The sequence below is a fragment of the Alligator sinensis genome, unplaced genomic scaffold (genome assembly GCF_000455745.1).
Source record: "Alligator sinensis unplaced genomic scaffold, ASM45574v1 scaffold131_1, whole genome shotgun sequence".
NCBI lineage: Eukaryota > Metazoa > Chordata > Crocodylia > Alligatoridae > Alligator > Alligator sinensis.
The window spans coordinates 1,602,960-1,627,513 of NW_005841830.1; the positions used below are offsets into that span (position 1 = coordinate 1,602,960).

Here is a 24,554-nt window from a genome sequence, read left to right on the forward strand (position 1 = left end):
GAGCGTGCAAAACCATAGATACATCTTAAGAATTTAACGAACGAGACGGGAAGAGGCTGGGGGTTGATCAGGCCGCCGAACTCCTCTGAGACGCACACAAAGTTTCTATTACTCTGCCGCGTGCTCAGAGTCCCCACGAGATGGTTGTGGAGTCCTCTATCACTTGGGCAGAAACTGCTCAAACCTCTTATACGACTAGCAAGCCAATCGCTAGCCGCCACGTGGGAATAATTTAGAAACAGCCAATAGTGGGAAACAAATTTACATACAGGTGGTGGGAACTCCTTTGCACCGGGGTTTTCTCTCTGCAGCTGAGAATTGCACCGTGCAAAGAAAGCTCCATGTGGCGGGAAATAATTCTGCAGTGCCGAAGCGCACACACAATCATTGGGTCATGACAGTTAGAAGTTGGGGGAGATGGCAAGTGGGGTGGGGCCACCACCAAAATCCGAGGAATGGAGGATCTGGGGGTTGGCACTGTATCTCAGCAGTGAAGGGCAAATGACAGCTGGGTTAATCCCCATGGACATTAGCATCACTTCCCCCATTACCACTGCTGCTTGCCCCACCACCCCCTTATCTTGAATTGTCCCATAGGGAGCAAATCAATCTAGACCTAGTCCAGGGGTCAGAGTGAGTTTGATACCCTTGTCATAAGACATTGTGACGTGCCACTAAGTAGAATGAAAATTTTAAGATACATTTCTACAACCAAAAATGAATCCAAATATGTCTTACTAATATAAAATGAATTTACACTGAAAGTTAAAATAAAATAAATCTAATCAATATATCAAGTCTTGCATGAAAACTAAACACAGTAATGCTATTTGTATTGTACTGAAACTGCAAGACTAGTGCTTGAAGGAGTATATAATAGCCTCTTGTTTTTTAGGTAAATAAAAATATCTCTGTAAAGTCTGCAGAAAAAATGAATCCATGGTCATGTGTCTTGCAACATTTGTTAGCATCATTTAAACAGGTTCCTTTTATTTTTGCAACAAGTATGCTATTTTCACTTGAAAACAGTTATGAAAATTGTAGCCAATCTGCATGTCTTAACAAATACAAATTGAGAACAGTTCTACATAATGTACAAGAATACTCAGAATAATAAAAGCAATAGCAAAGATTAATTCAGGCAATTGTTTAAAGAGCCGCAAAAGGTATTTCCTTCCTTATCCATGCATTTTAGCATTCATCGGTTTTTTTATTTGCCATTGTGTCATTGTGTTTTTTGTACTTCAAGTCCTTGTGACTTTTGTTCTACTTTCAAGTAGATGAGGAGATCTAACGTTGCATAACTAAAGTGTAAATAAATGCATGAATATATAGCATTTAAACACCTACAGATATTTTCACTTCATTTTTGTAAAGTTTCTGAGAAGCAGAATCTGGTGGGAAGAAAAAAAAAAGTGTGTGTCTTGTCAGCTATGGAATCCTGTCATCATAATACCTAGTTCTAGAAAGAATGATGTAATGTCCAAATGTTTAAAATGAACTTTTTGGACACAAAACTGCTAGAAAAGTGAAGTGACTGTCCTCTTTTCTGAAAACAGCTCAACCACCATTTTGCTGTTTGTCTAAGATTTAAATTTAATCCAGTAGTTCTGGGCAGTTTTGCATACAAGCCAAACATACTGGAGATAATAAATGATTTTGGCTGGAGCTGTTATTGTATGTATACTCTATTTCTAATTTTAATCCTAAAATGAACTTTTGGGTCTGAATTCAACAGGATATTTGAGCATATGTCTAAATGTATATGCACATATCAATCTTTTAGAAAGAAAAATAATTCCACACTAGGATCTTTCAATGGGCTTTAATTTATATCAAGAGAGTATGTCCATCTCCAAAATAAGTGAAAACAAGGTTTATAATTTTAGAACCCTATTCTGCCCTTGATTAATGTTTGTCAGTGGCATGTCTGCATGTGTAAATCCATGGTAATATATAAAGTTCATGATCTGTATTCCAATCTTAATTCTTCCAGTCAAAGAGAAAGGTCTAGAGAAGAGGAAGATGGGAAGGGATAATATATTAATGACTGCTGAATTCCCTGTATCTGAACATGACAAATGGCTAGTCAGGATGCAGCCATGCATTCACAGTGCTAATGCATTCATATCTATCCAAAGGGGGGAAAAAAAACTTTTAATTTTCCTTCATTACATGTCATCAGCTCAATTAACCATTATATTTGTAGAAAAATACTGGCAAATTACCGCTTTCTCATTTTGGCTTGCCTGGAGATTTATGGCTATTAGCATTAATTTGTTTGTGTTATATGGCATTTCTTTCTCTCTTTAACAGCAGCATGCACTTTGAATGATTTTCTTCTGTGTTTGCTGCCATTTCAATATTGCTTACTAACATTTAATATATTTTGCTTTTTTTTTATTTTGCTGGCAAAGTTGCATTGATGAAAGCTGATTTGCAAGGTAGATAGCCCTGTGTGTATTAAACAAGACTGAAACCCATAATGCACAGTTGGATTTCCACACTACATGCTCTTTACATTTAGGAACTAAGGAGTGTTGCTTCATTTCAGAATTTTGCTATTTTTTCTTCCTAAAATAATGTGATACACGAACCTTCATTTAACATCATCGTTTGCATAAAGGCTTTCAGTCTTGATTCTGTTTGTACAGTGATTGCTTTAGTGCTTTGACTACACATTTTTAAAGGTTTTTTTTATTATTTTTATTTTTCTGTAGCTCTAGCTCTGATTTTCTAGAAATAGAATAGCTTTGTTTTTCATGTGCATGTCACATCTGAGCATGCCAGGTTATTAGTACTCTGGTTTTTTTTAATTTTTCTTCCCCTTAAAGGAGAACCTGCATGGGATCCCTAAAGCATGTGAATTAATACTTGCCAACATTCATGCCAAAAAAACCCAAACTTCCTTTTTTTTTTTTACACAACTTTTTTTACAATAATTTCTGGGATTGATGGTACTTTGTAACTTATCTTCATTTCATTGCTTGTTTTAAATGTTCTGATCTTGATTTTAGTTTCCTTAAGCTTTGTTTCTTATTTTCTATGGCTGGAACACATTTTGCAGGAAAAACAAAAATAAGGTTTTCTGGAAAAAAAATACGAGGTGTGAGATGAAATTAACAGTAACTTGCTACACGAAGATTCCAAGTGACTAAAATTAAGTACTTCCTTCTGTTTGTGCTTTTTATATTGCTGCATTGAGTTGTGTCAATCTTAGAAGCAAACTGAAAGACAACGTAATATTACATGCCTCCACATAAACCAGAAAGTTTAAAGAAATTCTACTTGATTATCGGTTTGCTCGTTTGTTTGAGATGCTGTGTGATCCAAAGAGAAACATACAGCTTTGAAAAACAAAGTGCAAGTCCTTTTTCTATATGTTTTTACCAGGCCCCAGCACAACCTGCCAAGAGGATTCATGTGCAAACCAAGGAGTGTGCCTACAGCAATGGGATGGATTTAGCTGTGACTGTAGTATGACCTCCTTTAGTGGACCATTATGCAACGACCGTAAGTATATTAGAGAATATCTCTCTGAAAGCCTTAAAGCTTTATGACAGTATTTGAAGCAAGTGCCTAAAACTTTATATTATTTTAATATTAGATATTTAATTGAAATCGTAAGCCCTGAAACATCTGTGATGCCTGTAGAAAGGACGATAGAAGCATTACAGTATATACTGTGGACAATGATACTATATTTAACATTGTGAAATAATTTGGGTTTATTACATTTGATTGCATATCTAATGCATTGATGGTTACCTACTTCAAATGAACCTCCTCTTGCATAAATGTTTCAAATAGGTTTTTTTCCCTCTGATTTAAAAAACCTTTTACATTTTATTATCTTAAGTGATATTATAATTTGTTAACATTATATCATGAGGGCTGTAATTACTATGAAAGAATTGACAAGGCTCATTATCTCTCTTTGTCAGTTTCTTTAGGTGACACACTAAGCTCTGTCAAATAAAAAGCACTCATAGTGTTTTAGTTCTTTTAAATTTCAGCTGAATAAAATCACATATCATGTTCCAAGCATTTGTTCCTCAAGGACAAGCTGAAATATGTTAATAATATGGGACCTGATTCACCAATTTCACTGGTTTTATGCCAGTCTTGCTCCATTGACCTAAGTGGAGTTAGACTGTGGTAAAATGGAAATAGTGAAGGTATGATTAAGGCTTGTGATACTGTCAAAATTTCTTACAATACATAAAGCTACATCCCTTTTGAGATGTCCAGATATTGTGAACTCTGCTTCTTTATAAGAAGTATATTTCACTTAGACTCAGCATCTTGAATTTCATGGCTATCCGTACACATATCTTAATGAGAGCATGAATGTTATGGCAATCTAATCAAACAGTTTTGGCTACCATGTGTATTATTTTGGCTTTCTGGTCTGCAACAAGGTTCATGACTTGGACAACATCTAAACCAGCTTAGTAAGTATGGTGATATAAAAAGACTTCTTGTTTTCTTCAAATGATGTGGTTCAAACATGTTAATCAAGATTAGAAATTAAAATATATAGGAAACATATGGCAATGGGTTCTCATGAAACGCCCATTGTTTCTCATTTCAATCAAGTTAGAAAAGCTGTTACAATAGCCCATATCATCCTGCTTCTCCACAGTTCTAGTCTTGGCTGAAAATGTGAAGCAGTTTTGAAAGGAGTTTCATCATTTTTGGTGAAAGTTCAAATTCTACTGATAGTAGTTTGGCTTTTCTTATCTGATTATTATGTCTTTCTTTATTTAACAGTATAAAAATATCTCAATCCACTAACTGTCCTATCTGACACACAGAATGAAATCCTCTTTCTGCCTTTCATTTTATATGTGAGTGCCTTCTAGTCTATTGTGAATTCTGAACATACACATGCTTTCCTGAAGTAATCAGTTAATATGAAAAATTTTGTAATGGTATATCTGTTGCAGAGGAAAAAACTCTTGTTTATGGATCCATTTAATCAGTCACTTTTTTCTGCACATGGAGTCTGTGGGTGCCACATATTGCACTATTAACCAATTTAGTAGAATGTATTAATACATTTCTATTAACAGGGTCACTACTTCTCTGCAAAGGCTCCATTGCATTTTTGTTCCTGTCACATTGCAGAATGTGCTGTATACAATCAGGTAACTCTGAGTGCACCCTTTCTGATGAAGGATATGCATATCTTTAGCATTTCTACCAAAAGGATATTTTTGTCCAGACTGCCAGTTTTTAATAAATTTCCATCACAAATGTGAAAAAAAGCTATTTTGGAGATATACTTTCTGTTTCAAACCAGGATTTGAAATGCAATGCATTCAGCACAGCGCCTTCTGTTAAGTCCTCAGAGATTTAAATTATTTCTAAGGTTGACAGTGCAGATCTAATGGGATGGGGTTTGTTATGGTACTAATGACAGTTGTTTTTTGTGCTAATCTGGATACTATCCATATGTTCATAGGCTTTTCAGTGCTATTGTTTGGGGAAAGGCATGATGGAAAGAATGATGATTAAAAGGCTAGTACAAGGTTGAAATGACGTTTACATGTCTCAAAACATTGAGTAAAGTTCTGTAATGTATCACTAAATGCCAATGATGTCAACAGAAGTTTCGTTCAAGGAACGAAGGAAGGGAGGATTTGGTTTACTGTCATTTATAGTAGTAATACTATTTTGTTTCTGGAAAATAAAATACACTTTAATAATGTATGTGAGGAATTACAGTAGCTGATGTTCTAGCTCATCCTTGCTACATAAGACAGTTTCTAGACTTGTTTATCTGTAAATTTGGACGTGTGTACTCTATATTTATGAGCTGAAGTAAAACACAAGTTTTTATTTGTCAAGTGTGTGTGCACAGAATAAAGTAATAAAAAAGATGTGTTAGGATAGTTTTAAAATGTTCCCCCCCCCCCCCAAGTAATACAAATGCAAAACAATTGGAAAAATACTGGTGATTTGATAAGAGTAGCATACAAAATCACATCTATTTATTGGAAGTTCAAAGAACTAGAATAACCTGGGTATTTGCCTTTTTGCTACCAAGTCTTAATGATCTTATTTTTGAAATTCACACAAATGACATTACTGTGTTTAAGTTGATATTTTCAGTGTGTCAACTACTGTGACCTCTCTTCACAGATGTTTGACATGCATGCTGTCCCCAGTCTTTACTGTATATCTCTTGTAGTAATTTGTATTATTCTTTCCCTTACTTTCCACAGAAGAGAGTTCAAAGGAAATGGTGCAGGAATAGTGAAAAATAGACTTGTATTATCTATGCTGGTATACCAAATAAGATTGCCTTAATTTCCTTGCCCAAAAATGATACCCTTACTTTTGTGAAGTCAGTGGAATTTTTAATAAAATGGTTTTATTAACACAAGTTGGGGGATCAACTCAAAATGAAGAATCTGAAAAACAGATTCCTCTTTCCCCAAGATAAGTGCGTTCCATATGCCTTTGTTGGAAAGGAGGGAAAAAATCTCATGATTGCATCCGGGGAATGCACTCTCAGGGAGAAAAAAGAAATTATCCGTGGAAAGAGTGATCCATGCCAGCTTGGATCAGCTGTCAGGATTGAGACTATATTCAAAAACACCACTAGAATCAGAAAGAAAGTATATGTCAAATGGGAATTTATGGGTGCCCGTTGTACAAGATATACAATGTTTGCAGACTATTAGTATATGTGATGGCATGGGTAGGGACATGCTAGATAGTGTTGTTTCCTATTTACTGAAAGAGGATCAATGAACAGGCATTTTGACTTAAAATGACATGGAGGTTATCACTTTTTCTTTTCCCAAGATATCACACTTGGAGATGGAGGGCAACAATATTCTCTAGATGTGTTATGATGGAAGTGTTATATTGTTAAGTACAAAGCAAACCACTAGAAAATGTTCCTGAAAAATAGGATTATATAGAAGACTGTGCAAAAAGGACAGTTAATGACTATTCTTACAAATGGATGGCTGCATCTTGGCTCCTCTGGGAAAAAACATCATGAACATCCTAAGTATTACTAACAGCAGGTTGTGGAGTGAAAGCTGTCCTCCCAGGGTACTCAGCTTTTTTCATAAGAGCTGGGTTGAAAATGATTCTGGCAATAACAACAACAAAAAATAAAAAATCTATATCAAATGATCTGCCTTCTATAAGTTTACATCTGCTTTCAATACCACAGTCCATAAGTATAACCACATTAGTGAGTGTAATGTCATATTTGTGGAAACAAATACCACTATTATGGCATGGAAAATAGCGGACATAATAACATTGTCACGTTACATTAGTATAGAAATGTTGTGTGCCAAATTACAGGGCAACTTCAACACTGTCTGATACCATAAGGGAATAATATATCAGAGTTGTGTTTATGATAGTTTAGCTAACCCTGTGTCAAAACTGCTTTTAAAATCCTTCTTTCTAAGGGCGTAGAATTTTACCAGGTAGTTTCTTCTGGCTAGAAATGTGACATTTTTAGCCAGATAGATTGGGAAACTTCCTTATCTGAAACATGAATTTATTAAATGAATCCATTAAATCAACATTTTCTTTAAGGTTAAAAAAAGAGGTCTCTTCCTATTTTGATGCCTGTCTACCACAAAAAGCATGACTTTTAAGAAATGAAATAAATGAAATAATGTTATAAGATCACTGTATATACATAGCATTTTTTTCAGTTTTGTACAGAGTCACAGTTACAGTGCCTCATAAATATGATGTTGCCAATAGTCATGATTGGATTTGCTTCTAGATTTGCCTGGGTGCAAATACAGTGAAAAATCCATAACATTTCAAATCTGAATTCAAGACAACCTGATGCAACTGTGGGATGTAGGCTGAGATTACAGTACTAAGGGGCTTGTTACATGTTACACTGAGCTGCTTAAATGTTCAACAATGCTAGTGTTAACTCGAGTTTAGAGCAGTCACACATTCAGGCCAGCAAGGGCCTAGAGATCTGAAAGGTAAGAATTGCCCCCGCCCCCTGTGACTCCCCCAGCTCCGCCCGCTCCACCCCTGGGGCTTCCTCCCCTGTCCCTTGGGGCTCTCTCCTGTCCTCCCCACCCCTGGGGCTCCTTTCTTCCCTCCCTCCCTCCCTCCATGCCCCTCAGGGTTTCCCTTGCCTCCCTGACTCCCTGCACTTACTTATGTGATTGCCTGCACTGTCTGTCCCAGGGGAGCAGGGAAGTAAAAGTAAACTTGCAGGGGAGGAGGCATTGCCTACCTGCTGCCCAGCCCAGAGAGCAGCAGCAGCAGCAGCAGCAGCTGGATAGGCTCCCCCAAAACAGACAGTTCAGGTAGGTACAAGTAAGGGTTGGGGGAGAAGGATGGCAGTGAGTGGGAATATGGGGTGCTAGGAAGGACAGGGCTTCTAGAACGGCTGCACCTTAGTGTAACATGAGCTGGGTAGCACAAATCAGAGATAATCCTGCCCTAGAGCAATTTTGAGCCACCTCCCAAGTGCTTAAAACTAGTTTCAGGTATTAATGTGTGGACAATCCAGGTGTTAAGAGCTCCAAGAGCCGCTCAAAATTACCCTGTAACAAGGCTCTAAATCTAGAATTACAGGTGGGTCTGGTAGCTCCTCCTATTATTGCCGAAGTCAGTCAGTCATGGTCTGCCTGAGCCTATGAGGCCCATCATGGTACTATGGTTAAGGTTTACTAACTTCTGTATCCAATAGCAAACAAGGTTGGCATTGATGCCCAGGCCTTGGCAGGATTTCTCTTGCAACTGCAGCTCTGTGCTGCTGCAGATTCTGTTGGTTCTAGTTCCCAGACCCTGATTTGAGAGCAGGAAGTCTTTTTTTTCCCCTTGTTATTTCAATGGGACTCCCTGTTGGGCACAGGCAGTCTAAAGGAGGGACAAAGAGATTATGGGAGGGATGAGACTATGATTGAACAATGGGCAGGGGCTCAGTGGGGGTAATACTAAAGTGATAAAACTAGGATTTGCTGTGATTAGAATGAGAAGCCCAGGGAGCCTTTACGAGAGGTTGTTATGCTTAGCCACTTTAACTTAGCCTTACATTTGTTTTAATATTGAAATCAGTGGGTTTTGTTTGAAAAGCCTCAGAAATGGGGACTAGATTAAAAGGTAGGATAACAAGGCTGATAGGATGAGTAGAGCACCAGTCCTGGGTGCCCACTTGTGGGGGGGAGGGGTGCCATCCCACAACAGCACATGCCCCTATTCTCAGGCACTCAGTACCCTTTCTCTGACACTTGTCACCCCCATGTCCCCTGACACTCAACAGCATCTCTGCCCAGGGGACTGAAATTGCTAGTTAGACTTCTGGGATTAGGAGAGGTAAATGAGACTGAGAGGACAGTAGTGCAGAAATGGCTGGCCAGAGACAAAAACAGGAGTTGGGACGGGGGGGGGTGTTGAGGAAGGGATGGGGGAGGGGAAGTTTGCCTTTTGTTTTTTTTGTTTTCTTTTGGTTTAGTTCTCTTTAATAAGGGATAGAAAAACTATATACAGAAAGTGTTTAAAGCACATTCTTAAATATCAGAATCAAGACCAACAATTTAGGAATGCCTAAATTGAGGCTATTTTTTGCAACCATGCATGACCCCTGCTTTGTACTAAGGCATTACCACACAGTTTTGAATTACATAATCCCACAAAATGGACTTCCTGTGTGAATGAATCAGGGTCATGTGTAGTGAAGAAACCATTTAACCTGTACTATTGCTTTATTTATTGCAGCATTGGAAGGATGCAAAAAATAAGTCAATGGCTGTAGGCAGAAAAAAAAGAGATCTCACTAATGCTGCCTTGGGGAATTGAATTCTGTCCTTGCCTCTAGGGCATTTGTCCCTGGATAAATGTTATGTCTGTTTGTAGCCAGAGTTCCTATGTGGTGGCAGTCAAGTCAAGTCACTCAAAACTTTTCACAGATGGTCATTAACGGTACTTTCCTCATTTTCTGGGTGCCTGTCAAGTCTCAAACCTAAGCCAGCATGGCTCCTCATCCTGGCCTACATCAGACCACCCAGACTTGGCAAAGCTGCCCACCCCCCCCATGTACTCCCTATCACTGGAGGGACTACTTGGGGTCATCTGATCCTCCATTTCCAAGATCTAAGCTCCTGAGTAAAAATAGGAAGTGCCTGAACAGCAGGGCTCAAACTGATCCCAGGCTGTTTTGCTGGTCACTCCATCTTGGACACCATAACTTTGAGAGACCCACATGTCAGGTAAAACTGGTTGAACAAGTTTTCCCTCACATGACAAGTACTTGAAGCCTAAGTTGGCAGTTGCAGGCTTCAGTCCCAAGTGGTGTAGCAGCAAGAGAATGCCCAGTACTGGTTGGAGAAGGAACAATGGCTGTGGGAAGAGAATGTACTCCAAATCTATCCAATGGAGTCCCATGTCTCTGTCCTAGTACCCAAAAAGGGACCAGTGGAACTTCAGGGGATTTCTTATACAATTATGCCTTTTGTTCCTTAGTCCATGAATCTTAGTCCATGGATCAGGCAAAAGAAAGTCTCATCATAAGTCTCCTGACTGGGGAGGCCCTGAATTGGACCTCCCTACTAGTACAGCATGACAGCCCTATCCTGCAGGACTAGGAGGCATTCCTTCAAGAATTCTTCATATTGTTTGATGACTCCCATGGTGCCCGAACTGCAGAAGTATCATTAAGGAAACTTCAGCAGGTGCGGGGTACTGCTTCTGCTTAAGTGTCCCTTTTCCACTGCTACACAGCAGACACCCACTGGACTGAAGTGGCCCAGCTTTGCCAGTTCTAATGGGGGCTGATGAAAGAGGTAAAAGATGAACTGGTAAAGGTGGAACCACCCCCCAGGGTTTGACGCCTTATGGACATGGCAGTCCAAATTGACCATCATCTCCAGGAACAGAGGGAGGAAAGAAGATATTTCCTACCCTCTCCACTTACTCTTCCTACTGCTCCTACTCTCAAACCTATTTATATAACTGGGGTGGAAGGTACTATTGCCTTCCTCCAAATGAATAGGAGTGATGCCACCAATATGACCTGTGTCCCTATGATGGGAGCCCCAGGACATAACCACCTACTGCCCCAGAAGAAAAAGCAAGGTAAACAAGCCAGCCCAGTCCCCATAAGGGAGCTCACTTGGGGTCATCACAAATTCTCTTTATCTACCCAATAACAGAAATCCACAGCAAACCTGACCCCCACATAGGTCAGCCCCCATAATGGGGCTCAGCCTCCTGAGACCATACCCACATTGCCCAATAAATACCAGAATCATGGTGAAGTATTCAAGAAAGAGAATGCAGAGGTCCACTCCACACACTGGGATTACAACTGCCCCATCAACCTACAGGCTGTGGTGAAGATCCTGGTGAGGGCACATTTATTTATACCTTGTCAGAGCCAGAAATTTCTGCTCTCCAGGAGTACCTGCAGAAAAACTTGGCCTGAGGATTCATGAGACCTCATCTGCTGGAGCCCCTTCCATGAAGAAAGGCCTTTGCCTCTGTAGACTATTGGGCCCCGAACCAGGTCACCATCCACAATCAGTACCCATTACCTCCTATCCTAGAGCTGCTTGATTGACTAAAATCTGCCAACATATTAACCAGGTTCAACCTTCAGGGAGTGTATAACCCAATGTGAATCAGAGCTGATGACTAATAGAAAATTACCTTCTGGACTCAATATGGGCACTTGGGGTGTGTCTACATGAAACGTTTACTGTGGAGTTGCCTAATTAGCTCCACAATAAAGCATCTCCATCTACATATGTGGCCCTATTAGGCTGCAGTAAACTAATAAACGCTTCTGTTTGTTGGTACAGCAGCATTTATTTGCAGCATATTTAGCACTTTATATTTAGCAGCATATTTAGCCAAAGAGTGACTCTTACTAATATAGTTGTAGTTTTGGGAGCTTCTAGACCAGTTATTTTCAACCAGGATGCCATAGCACTTTGGGTAGGTGTGCGAACACTTATACATGATTCACCAGATAAACCCAAAGATTTCAATCGGTATCCATAGTGTCAAAAACATTCTGACTTGTGTTCTTTCTGAGTACTTTTCAACAGAAGAGTTGCTATATTATTTTTCTGTGGTCAGTGTGAAAGCTAAAATTGAACACTAAGAGATGTAATTTCCTGAGGGGTGGCTTGAGTCTAAAACAGTTGAGAACCACTGTTCTAGACAGTGGACATCAATTGAACTGCCTACAAGGAAGGAGTTAGTGACACATGCCTGTGTCTTGTTTGACATGTGCCAGAAATCTGCATGCAAAGTATTCCTGGAGCCCCGAGTTTCTTCTCGCTGTCCTGCTGCTTGTCCTAAAGAACCGACCAAAGTTTGACCCAGGGTAATTCCTTATCCCTGCAAACCTCAGCTCTGCTATCCTTATACCAGACCCCACAGCTGCATAAAAGGAATCGCTGTGAGATCCAGGTGGCTTCACCTTGGGTTGTGAAATAATGTTAGGTCCCCTGTTCCATAGAATGAGAGTCTAGAATATCACTGACCTGTTTACCACAGGCAATCAATAAGAAGACAAAAAACAAAAGGATTTATTATATAGGAGAAAAGAATTATACAAAACAAACTGACCATACATTTGAAGACAGAACAAAAAGCTTCAATTTCTTTCCCTCTCATCTGGCTACTACCTAGCCCCTGTGAGAGTTCTGCCAGCATTTCCAGAGATGAGCCTTCCTGATGATCCTGCCAGACTTCATTGCTGGGTTCCCGGGCTTTCCTCAGGCCTGGGAAAATCCAAGGAGTCCCCAACTGTATCTCCAAGATAGTTCCCTAAATGCCTCTAAGGCAGCCCCCCATCCCCAATTGTCATAATTGTTCATGAATCTCAGAATCTGCCAGAACTTCCTCTGCTCCCTTGGGTGTCTGGAATTCCTCTAGCTAGTGCCCCATTCCTCCAACATGTTTGGGAGTGGCAACTATTCCTGCCCTAATAACACAATGGCCAGAGATACATAGCAATTTCACCTACACCCTTTTCCTTAAGCATGTATCCCCTCAGTTCCTTTGGTTAAACCATGTCCAAAATCATATACAAAGACAACATAATATAATCCTTACAGTGATAAAAGCAACACAAGTGATACAACATTATATTAACTTTTCAACCAGACCACACACACCATCAGTAAGACCTGTGTGACATCTTATAAACCCCCCAATTATAATGTGGTTCATGACTGTTTCATACCACAAAAGTCTCTTTTACAACTTACAGCCCCTAGAATCTCAAAAGACAAAATCAAGGGATGGTATCTCCAGAATATTAGGTAGATCAGTGAAATAATGTTTAGGAAAGGATTTTATTATTCTCATTCCTATTGTATTGAATGCTTGTGTAGTATTCAAACTATGAAAATGTATGCCTTTGGACTTGTAGTCCAAAATGAGAAAGGAGTTGTGAAAGTGGAAAATATTCACAGCCAAAATTATTCTTTGTCAACTCAGAAGACAGTGATCAAAGCTCAGTGTTGATATCAAGAATGTAATAAAGTAAATGGTTCCATCAATGTATATTTATAATCTCACACTGAAAGAACATTATTGTGGTTGCAAAGTCAAGCACTCAAAAGTAAGGAAATGCAAGGTTTAAGTTTTCCTGCACAGGATTAATTTATCCCCTGGCATTATGATACCATTTTTAATTATGTATTCACACACTGGTTTTCCCCATATTCCTACTTCCTTCCGAGCAAAGGATGGACCTTCCTTGGGGATGAATTAGAGCTGTGCGATCTTTTGTTGCCGCAACTGAATAGCCAGTGCTTAGATGTTGAGCAGCTATACAATATTTTATTTTCTTGTTGTTCTAGGCATGGCCCTTGGCTTTACTTAATGCATTCTAATCTCTGACAGAAGAATTATACACTTCCTCCTGGAAATTCTGTATGGTGCTCATCAATATAGTTTCTGAGCACTTCACAAATATCAATATAGTATATGCCACTTAAGATGCCCAGGGGTAAGTTGGGAAGCCATTTAAATCATGCAAATAGGACCAGCTGTTTACCAAAACCCATTGATTTCAATATTAAACCAATTTAGGGCTAATTGAAAGTGCCCAAGCATAATAGCTAAGTCATGTGGGTCCAGCTTACTCTCAGCTGCTCACATCCATTAAAGATTGTTACATTGGTACTTTAAGTATGTGTTCAGCCACTGCTCCCCTGTGCGTGCTTCAGTAAGACCCATTGCACTGTTAGTCAGAATGCCTTGCCTCCTAAAGCAGCTCCAAAATTGACAGGACCTAGCCAATTTCAGAACTGCTAAAAGAGCTCACTGACAGCAACTGAAGAGCTCTAACAAGGATAAACTGCCCACCATGCACATCGTACAATTTTCTGAATTCTCTTTTCTGAATTCTCTTTTCACCAAAAGAACCTGCTGCAGGTGGCTTACAGTGTACATTTATTTCCAAAATATACTCATCAGAAGAAGGATGGGTGTTTCTTTAGAGATGGGGAACTGAGGCAGTCAGAAGTATCTGGTTATATTGGGTGAACAATTTGAGTTGAGAATAACTGGTCTAGAAATTCCAAAACCCACAAATATATTAGTCAGGGTCGCTCTTTGTCCTGTAGAGCTGCAAATCAGAGACAAGACAAAGTGTGGTATAAAGGAAGAACTACCCTTATTCTCAAAAGAATTAAGTGACTTTTTCAACGTCACAAATAGATTTTGTAGTAGAGCCAAGAATTTAATTCAGATATCCTGAGTCCTTCCCTATCTCATTAACTCACTGAGAATCCTCCCTTTCATTCTTGATTAAACCAGTGACCAGGAGCCAAAATAGTCAGACACCTAAGTCTTACAGTACCTCTTCCCAGAAGTGAATTCAGGAGGTTTTGAAGTAGGGACTGGCACCGCAAGGTTGGCTGTACCTCCTACTCCTAACCTCTTCATCCACCCCTCCACCAGGTTGGGCAGGCTGGGTTGGGGTGGGGGTGCAGACATCAAGGACCATTTTTTTACCTGAAGCAGGTATGAATCCTATACCCTTCCCCACCCTGCTCAGAGGTATGTCCCGTGCCCTCCCCTTCCACCACCACTGCCATTGTCCCTCCTGTCCCAGGGGTGAGGGGAACTCCTGTCCTGCTTCAGCCAGACTGCATAGGGACTGGGCTTAGCTAGCAGTGGCAGGCAGGTGGGTTTCTCCTTCATGTGCCTGCTCCCAGGCTGGCAAGGAACACCCAGGGGACCAGGCAGGAGGGAAAAACCTTCTGCTGCTGCCATCACTTCTGCCACTGTCCTGGGATGAGCCCAGGCCCCATGCAGCCTGGCTGGAGTGAGCTCCATTTATCCCCAGTACAATAGATACAGTGGCAGCAGCATATGGGGAAGAGGGGAATGGGGAAGGAAGTGAGGGAACATGCCTCTGAGCATGGAGGGGATAGGAGCAGGGAACTTTTACCTTCTTCAGGGACTTAAAAAATGCTCCAGTTGCTCTTCTGCCATGTGGTCAGAAAGAAGGGTGCAGCTATGCCATTCCACACCTTCTGGATCCACCCCTGCTTCTTCTCAATGTAGTGTTAAGAAATCCTAGTCAACAGAACCAGGTAGGCTGTCACAGATTGCTAGTTACTAATAAAGTTACCACCACTGTAACGAGAAGGGGTGGAAAATTCCTGTGAGTACTTTTACAGCCACTGGATTTCTGTCTAGTAGCTGAGAATTAAAAATTTGCCCTTCATAACGCAGCAAGTAAAATATTTCTTATGATTATTTTCCCTAGGAGGCTCATAGTGCACAGGAGAAATAAAGAGTGATACAAATAAAACTACAATGCAAGGCAGGTTGTTGAAAGGAACTATTTTGGGAAAGCTCAGTTTGCTAATTTACCTTAGGTATTCGTTATAAACAGGCAGTAGGTTGGTGAAATTTGGCCTCGCTAAAGTCAGTGCTCTAACTTTCACTGACTTCAAAGGGATCAGGATTCCACCTAATGAGTTTTTACAAAGGCAGAATTCTGGGTAGAGTGCCTGATAGTTCGGAAGCCCTCGGGAAAGGAGGGAAGTTGCAAAAGGAATGGAGAGCAAGTGGTTGTCCAGGAGCTGTTGTTGGAGAGGAAGAGATGATTCTTCAGGGAAAGCTGGGAGAGTGTTAGAAAGTTCAAAGGAAGAAAATGACAAAGGAAAGGAAGCAAGTCCAAAAGCTATTGGAACAAATGTCTTTCATCCAATATTTGTTTGCCTAACATTATTTACAAAAAGTCCTAATTAGAGTGATCTTTTCAGCAAATGTCAACGGGACACATACTATGGTCAGGTATAGATCTGCAGCATTTTTATAAGATTTACAAGATCTGAGCCCAAGATTTATTGTGACAGATATTTTTACTGTTTTGTGGACATTTTGGAGTAATTACTGTCTTCAGGTTTTCCATAACACTGTTTCATGAGTTAAAGCCTTACTCATACTGATTGACTGAAAGCAAGTCCTAGAGTAATCAGTTTGGTATTTTATCTAAAGAATATTACTGGGATATTTTGATATCAAGTGATTTCCATATGCCATAAATAAAACAGTTGATGTGAAAAGCTGATTCTTAACAAAAAAGAAAGTGTAAACCAAGAGAAGATTGCTTGATAATGACTGTAGAAGTTGCTATTCTGGAATACTTCTGGTAAACTAGAAATAGACTAGATAGAAGGCAGAGAAGCTAAAGTATATTTTGTAGTTTCCTTTATGGGAATTTGTTCTAGCTACTTGAAACCGATCAGCTTTCCCTCACACAAGGAAGCTTTTGCAACATCTTTTTTCTTCTAGTGTCTCATCAGTTTTAATAGATTACACTGGCAGTACTGTTCATGCACAAGGCTGAATCTGGCTATATTTTCTGATCAGCCTTTAACTAAGGATTTTTGGATAACAGAATGACCACACACATGTCCTCCTTAGAATGCTAAAAAAGAAAAGCATGTCCTTGCTTCCTTTAGCTATTTTGCAGCTTTCTGGCTGGCAAAGGTTAGCATTGTTATAATTGTTTTTATCTCTTAGATGATACCAATTACATAAGAGATCTCTAAGGCCATACTTGGAGAGAATCTTCTGTTGTACCATATTAAAACAGAACATAGTGTCAGAAAGACACACATTTCTCTCTACCTCTGGAGGAATCACAGGAGTAATTAAATTGGATTTTGGTATGTCAATAATATCTTTCTTTTACTGATGGCATAATAATTCTATAAATCAAATCTGGGAAGCATTTCTAGTGTCATGAAGGTGAAAGTGATTAAGGGTTAATTAATTATATTCTCATGGAACTTAAATTTGCCTGCTGAGTATTATTAGACTCTGTTCTTTAGGACTTTCAATTATTACATTTTATAGTCAAACCTTGTATAGTTCAAGTCTAAAGTTGCATGGCCAAAAGCTAGGCACAACAATAAGGAGAGCAGATAACTGCTACCAATGTATTTCCTTGCAGTTCTTTTTTGAAAATATTAATTGAATTCCCCAGTCTTGATAAACCATAATATTCTAACAATATTATGTATTAAAAGTCCATTTTATGTAACCATTAGGGTTTCTGAATAGGATTAATTATAATACATGACACAGCAGGAGTGGATGTTGTAGTCCAACAATGGCTCCAATCTTTCCAGCCAAACTTAGAGAGCACTGATGAGAAACTCCTACTCTTCTCCAACAGCTTCAGCTGCAGGGTTCACAATACTCATCAACCTATCTTAAATTTAAAGAGAGGAAACAAAAGAAAGAAAGAAAGAAAATCTCACCTCATGCAGCACTGTCTCTAACCCAAAAGGAAAGAGAAGAGCTAAAGACTCCATGAATTGTATCAGGGTGTTTGGTATTGCCAGTCGGTTTTACATAGAAGATACTCAGATGCTACAATGATGGGCAGCAGTTCAAAAAGATGATATTATTATGTCCCTCCAATGCTTGTACAATTGGACTTATGTTACTAAGGCAACCTGATCCTCACCTATATGTGTCCTTTATAGACAGACAGACAAGGCAAGACATAAAATAACAATATGCCTAAAGGAATCTATATTAGTCAAGGGAGGAAAAAAAATATATTTTTGAGACCTCTGGGTCTTCCATGCTCTTACCTTTGTTGGGTACCTCAGAAAATTCTGATTTAAGAAAAGTCTCCTTTACTGTCAGAGTAAACATGAACAGATGCCCTTCAAAATCAACCTGGGGCCTAGCTGGACAAATTAAGGTATTCTGTAGTGCACATTTAAGACTTCAGGGGTATAGGTTGTAGCCATGTTGGTCTAAAGACATAGGCAGACAAGGTTCTTTGGGTGAATCTGATATCTTTTATTAGACCAACTAAATAGTTGGAAAACCATTTTTAAGCAAGCTTTCGGGTTCAAAAACCCTTCGTCAGGCTAAGGAAGTTTCAGCAGTTGGTGTGTGCTCTTCCTGGATGGAATGAAAAGTAAAGAAGCCAGAGGCTGGGCTGGTATGCATACAAGACAGGTAGTCAGTGAAAATGTAGATTGAGGAGTCAATGGGTGAGAGAGAGGCTGGGGGTGGGGAGAGAAGGGGGATGAATAGTGGAGAAGTACCTGGGAAGTCAGCTGTCAGGCAAGTTATAATGTGTCATAAAGCCAATGTCTATATTCAGTCCATGATTTTTAGTGTCCAGGAGGTTGATGAAGTGGAGTTCATAGGCTCGTCTCTGGGAAGTGTTGTGTAAGTTTCCTTTGACGATCAGCCTGAGAGATTGGAGAGAGAGTGGTTTTCTTGTGAGAAATGTGCCCCTACAGGTAATTGGGTATTCCTGTCTTTGATAGATTTCCAGTGTGCATTCATTCTAGCGCAGAGTTGTTGTTTGGTCTCAAAGGAAACTTGAGCCTGTCTCTCATCCATTGACTCCTCAATCTACATTTTCACTGACTGCTTGTCTTGTATGCATACCAGCCCAGCCTCTGGCTTCTTTACTTTTCATTCCATCCAGGAAGAGCACACCCCAGCTTCTGAAACTTCCTCAGCCTGACAAGCGGTTTTTGAACCCGAAAGCTTGCTTAAAAATTGTTCTTCAACTATTTAGTTGGTCTAATAAAGATATCAGATTCACCCAAAGAACCTTGTCTGCTCATTTAAGACTTCTACATTTTTCTGACCAGCTGTGTCTGAAAGCCTGCACTAGAGCATAGTCGGGGCACAGAGAATGGTGAATTATATAAGATATCCAGCCTTACTGGCTACTTTTAAAATTCCTGCACCATGGTGCTGGTAACACTTGTTGTTTTTGCTCTCTGAGCTCCCTCCAAATTGCTTCTAAAATAGGTGGTATTTAAGTGAATAGTTTCAAGATCTTCCCCATCATAGTGGGCATGTCTACACGAGCCTCCCACTGCTCAATTGTTACTGCATAGTCATTTAGTATTTGCTTATGCAGGGGGCACCAGGCTCAGGCCTGGGCTTTGTGGGGCTTATGCAAGTACTAAATGACTGCACAGTAACATCACCACGTGGTTTTTGCCCAATGCTACTGCAGAGTAGAAATGAGCTACTGCTCAGTAGCTCATTACTACTGCACAGTACTGTCACCAGTTAGTGCCCAGCAATGCTGCTGCACAGTAGCAGTGAGCTGTGGTTCAGTAGCTTGTTGCTACTGTGCCATAGCATCTTGTGTAGACACGCCGACTGTCTCTTAACTCCTTGGCTGTTGTACTCTGGAGCCTCTGTCAGTTTTCCAGGTCTTCCACTTAGCATATGCAAAGTTTAAGAACCATCAAAGTTTCTGATTGGCTAATGCTTGTTAATTTTGTAATGATCATTGTATTTTGGAGGACCTGGTAAGCATGTATATGGAAGAGCTACATTTTTCTTAATCTTTTATGAAACTGCAGTTAAGCAGCAGGGAGTCCATAACAACATTCATAAAGGCTTAAAAAATTATATACAGGTCGCATCTACACAAGATGCTATTGTGCAGTGGTTAGTTACTGTTCAATTTATTTAGTACTTGAAAAATCAAGTACTAAATAAATGTGTAGTAACCAGAGTCACTGCTCAGTACCACCAGTGAACACGTTTTTAGTGATGCTACTGTGCAGTAGCCTAATAATACTGCATAGTAGTGTATTAGCACTGTTGGTGCTGTGACATGCTATTGTGTAGTATTTTTGGCTACTGCACAATTAGTGTCTCATGTATACATGCACACAGAGTTGTAGAAATTGAATAAGCTTTAACATTTGGATGGCATAACACAGACAGCCAATACAAGATGCAGTCACAGCAAAGGGAAATGAGCCCACAGCAATTTGAGCTTGGATACCAGTAGCAGACTAGATGTGGTGACATTAAGCCCTGTGCCATCTGCAAAATGCACCTGAGAACCTAGAGAAATTAGCCTGTGCTGCCATCACTAAACTGCTGCCAGTGCTTGCACCAGCTAATTTAAAGATCAGGTATGTCTGGACTACATTGCAGTCACAGTCAATCACAGCTGGCAAGGCAGAAGGCCCAAGCTCATTTGGCCAGTGAAATGTATAGGGCAAAGTAATTAGAAGATCAGAGCAGCAAAGCAACCCAGAGCTGACCTTTCACATCTCCTGACTGTTCTGTGTTATGTGACTCTTTCCATGGCTCTCACAAGGGAATAAAAAAACCTTTTGAGGGTATATTTCCCCACCTGGCTGGCAAAACCAATCTAAAAGAGTCGCCTGAGTAAAGATCAAACTCACCAGAAAATAATAAGCAAGGGAAGAGGAAAGGAAGCAGAGGTCTTCAAAGCTTGATCCATCATGATGTTTGGTCCCCGTGGGTGCAATTTAAAGTCTATGTTGAGAACCTTTTTCAATTGATGCTTCCCATTCAGCAGCATCTGAACTGGGGTGCCCTCATGCCCTCTAAAATGGCACCATACCCTACCACCAATTAAAATGCAGCTCCATAAAAGTCATGCTTTATGTTACATTTTAAAAAGCAGTTAAAATGTATGATATACAATGTTCAGGATCAAAATACATTAATGCTTGCAGCTGCTGTTTGCTAAGTGTTGTCATCCCCTAGCCTGTGTTACAAGATATAAGTACATGTACCAATTCCATGGGTAGCATGTGTTTCTTACTTAAAATTGCAAGACACTTTTAAACCTGGGCTGACTACAGCTAGGGACATTCTCCCAATTTGCTAATAACTGTAGGTTGTCTCTCCTGTCCAGTCAAACTGTCCATGGAAAGACAAGTTTAACACTGGCACTGTGTTTTTTTCTTAAGTGGCAGATAGTTGCATTACTCATGTTTGTTTTAGTAATATGCCTTTTATCTACTGCATTCTGAGGCCATTATTAAACACACCCTTTCTCCTAACCTCATGCCCTATAATTGTGGTTGCTGTCACTTGTTAACAGATTTAGGGCCATCTTTTATTCCTCCCTTTTGCCTTTGGATCAGAAGCTGTTCCTGAACTAAAACAGAAACATTGCAATGCCTTGTCAAATCAAAGGATGAGCTAAAGGACTCAGTGAATACATCTATATGAGATGCTTTACCACACAGTAGACTAATCTACTGGATATCTAGGGGCCAAAAAAAAATACAGAAAAAAAAGGTGGAGCAGTGGATGCATAGGCAGCGTATGCCGCTCAAAACCAGAGCCGGACCACCCAGAGCTGCACTGCAGCTTCTGGCCAGGCTCTGGACACAGAATTGCCACTGCTCCAGCCCCAGGAAGCCCCCCAGAGCCCCAAGTAAGGCTGCCAGAGCCAGCACAGTGCTGACCCCAGCTTCCCCTACCCCACCCAGAGTAACTTGCCATGCACCAAAGTGCATATGGCACGGATGTTTCCCGGGGACCAAACATCCACACTCGTGTGGACACAGCCATAAGGAGCAAATTTGCTCCCAACAGGCACGCATGTAGGCACACTCCCAGGGAAAGCTTACTGCACAGTTTTTTCCTGTGCAATAAGCTTTCAGCACATTAATTGCACTTGTAGCCATGCCCATTGTTTTCTTCTCCCCATCTTGCAGAAAAGTCATCTCAGTAATTCAAAACTCTGCTATACTGCTTTTCTTTCTTCTGAAAAAACTAAACCTCTGGTATCCTATCCTTTGAACCCACCAATAACTCTTCCCAAGCCAACTCCTTTCTCTTATTGTTTTGAATTTATGCAAGTTGAAACCCTCACCTCTATCATAGCACCCATTCTTTCTGACCTTCTATAGTTGCTCTTTTTTTTGTCTGTTAAAAAAGTTGGGGTGGGAACACATTTTAATAGGTTTCTATCTATAGACCCTGAAGGGAAGGTCTTTATGGCAGGAAAATTTTCAAAATGATAGTATCTATATAATTGAATATATGACCAATGTGACCAATATATGAAAAATGTTTCAATTTTGTTCCCCCCACTAGTTAATCAAGCTCAGATAGTTTGGAATTTGAGCTATAAGTGATTTAAATTTCTGTACAAGTGAGACCTAGCAATTTTTTAAAGTCACAAACAATTTGGGGAATAAACCTTTACAGAGCAAGCATAATCCTTTTCCCCCTGAAATTGAACCCCAAAGTCTTTATCTTCCAAGCCTCTACTTGCAACCCGTATGTAGTACTAGAGATATTTAATTTGAACTACTTAATGCAGCTTTACTGGGATGACAGCCAACTTCAAAGAAAACATTCCCTCAGTAACCCTAACAAATGCACAGGGCTGAGAGATGATATTTTCACTGAAGATTAACCTTTTGCTGTGGAAGATACAATATGTCAGAACAGGAAAAAGCTTGTGAACACTAGTTTATAAGCCGGTATTATAAATGTTAAGCAATGTAGTTTCAAGGATCTAACAAAAAGGGCATTTCTTATAATCTGTATATATTCCTACATTGTTTACTTTGTCAATTAAAGTTTGCCACAAGATGAATAAATCATTTGAGAGATGTAGCCAATATTGTTTTCAGTATCATTCCCTGTGCATTTTATACTGAAGCCTTGCTAATGTATAATCACAGATATTTATTGTTTGCTATTAATTGGTATTTATTGTCTTGGGTGTGTATCAGGTTTGAAAGCCCTGCAATTCTCAACCAGTGTGCTGGGGCACTCTGGGGTGCCACCAGATGCTTTGAAGGGTGTCTTGAGGCATGAGGCAGAGCAGCTAAGTGGTTAAGTGCAGGCTGAGGATTGTCCCTACCTGAACAATCCTCCAAGCCCTCTGCCTAAGCCCTCTTCAAGGAGATAAGCACTGTAATATTTAAATTAATTTTTGAAATTGGGTGCCACTCAATTCACAAAAGTTATGGAGGGGTGCCTCAAGTCTAGAAAGGCTAAGAGTCGCTGCTGTAGACTGAAGCCTTCTCTATCTATAGAACAGGAATAGTATACTCAGTGGCTATAAAGGATTCCCCATACCAGTATCTAGCCAGTATAACAGTGGACAGAATGGGACAAAACTTAGAAAGAATCTCTCTAGAATGGGATATGATAGCTTATTCTTCAGATTGAGACTTTCTTTCTCTTTAGTTTCGTTCCTGAAACTGCTAATACGTGCTATTAGTGATATAGAAACTAGCTTACTAAGTTCAGTCTAGGTACTCAGTGGGCATGTCTACACATTCATTAATGAACAGTAGTTACTACACATTTAGTTTAGAACTTGCTTAATGAAGTACTAACTAAATGTTTAAATAGTAAATAGATACTGTGCAGTAGCACCAATGCATAGTTTTTTAGTGATGCTTATAGCCTAATACCAGTGTATTAGCATGTTTTTTTCCTGGCATGCTACTATGCAGTGTTATTAGGCTACTGTGCATTAAGCATCTTGTGTAGATGTGCCCAGTTACTAATAAGTAACAAGCAGAACTAAGTCTACAAAACATATTTCACATGGGTCACTGGGCTATCATTAGACTGTAACAACTACTGATCTGGGTTGAGTCTGAACATACAGGCTAGGGACAGATATTCAAAATGCTTGAGGCAGAATCAACCTAGGTTGCATTCTTTTCTGTAAGCAGCATAGTTTAGATTGGTAGCAAACAGAACATATTCACCTTCTGGTTTGAGGCGCAAAATTTAAACCAGATTCTGCCATTTTTAAACTAGCCTATGTGTGCTGAACTTCTGTTTTGTTATGGGTACAGACCAGTTTCTGATCACTTACAGCTGTAAAAGTGTAGCGTCTGTACCTGGCCACAGTGAAAAGTTTTGTGTTCTTAGTTCAGCATGGCACTTGAGTTGGCATATGTCTAACTTCAAACCTTGGCATAGTGCCACATAGTGCATAATTTTAGGCATGCATTTAATGTCTTACTTAAGCCCAGTGGGATAAGGACAGTGCTTTCCTTTGCTGTCTGTACAATACATAGATCACGGTTGACACCATTGCAACAAATAACACATAACAGTATTTACTTTGTCTTGGTAAAAATTAGATCTTTAATACAATAATTAGAAACATCTTAAAAATAGATAGCATTGTAATTGAATTCATGTGTATAAAATTATGCACGTGAAATTTTGACAGGATTGTGTCTTAATTAGTTTTAACACAGGAGAACATGATAAGAGAAAGGGAGAGGTGTATGAGAATGATGAGCACAATAGGG

The 24,554-nt window shown here is 39.8% G+C and overlaps 1 protein-coding gene across 15 annotated transcripts in view; it reads left to right on the plus strand.

Annotated features, from left to right (window-relative positions):
- Nucleotides 1-24,554, plus strand: part of NRXN1 (neurexin 1) — a 1,211,846-nt gene that overhangs the window by 655,993 nt on the left and 531,299 nt on the right. For all 15 annotated transcript variants that reach the window (XM_025201341.1, XM_025201393.1, XM_025201684.1 and 12 more), the window contains one exon: nt 3,394-3,513. In XM_025201341.1, coding sequence (XP_025057126.1) covers nt 3,394-3,513 — 120 coding nt within the window. The remainder of the gene's footprint in view (nt 1-3,393; nt 3,514-24,554) is intronic.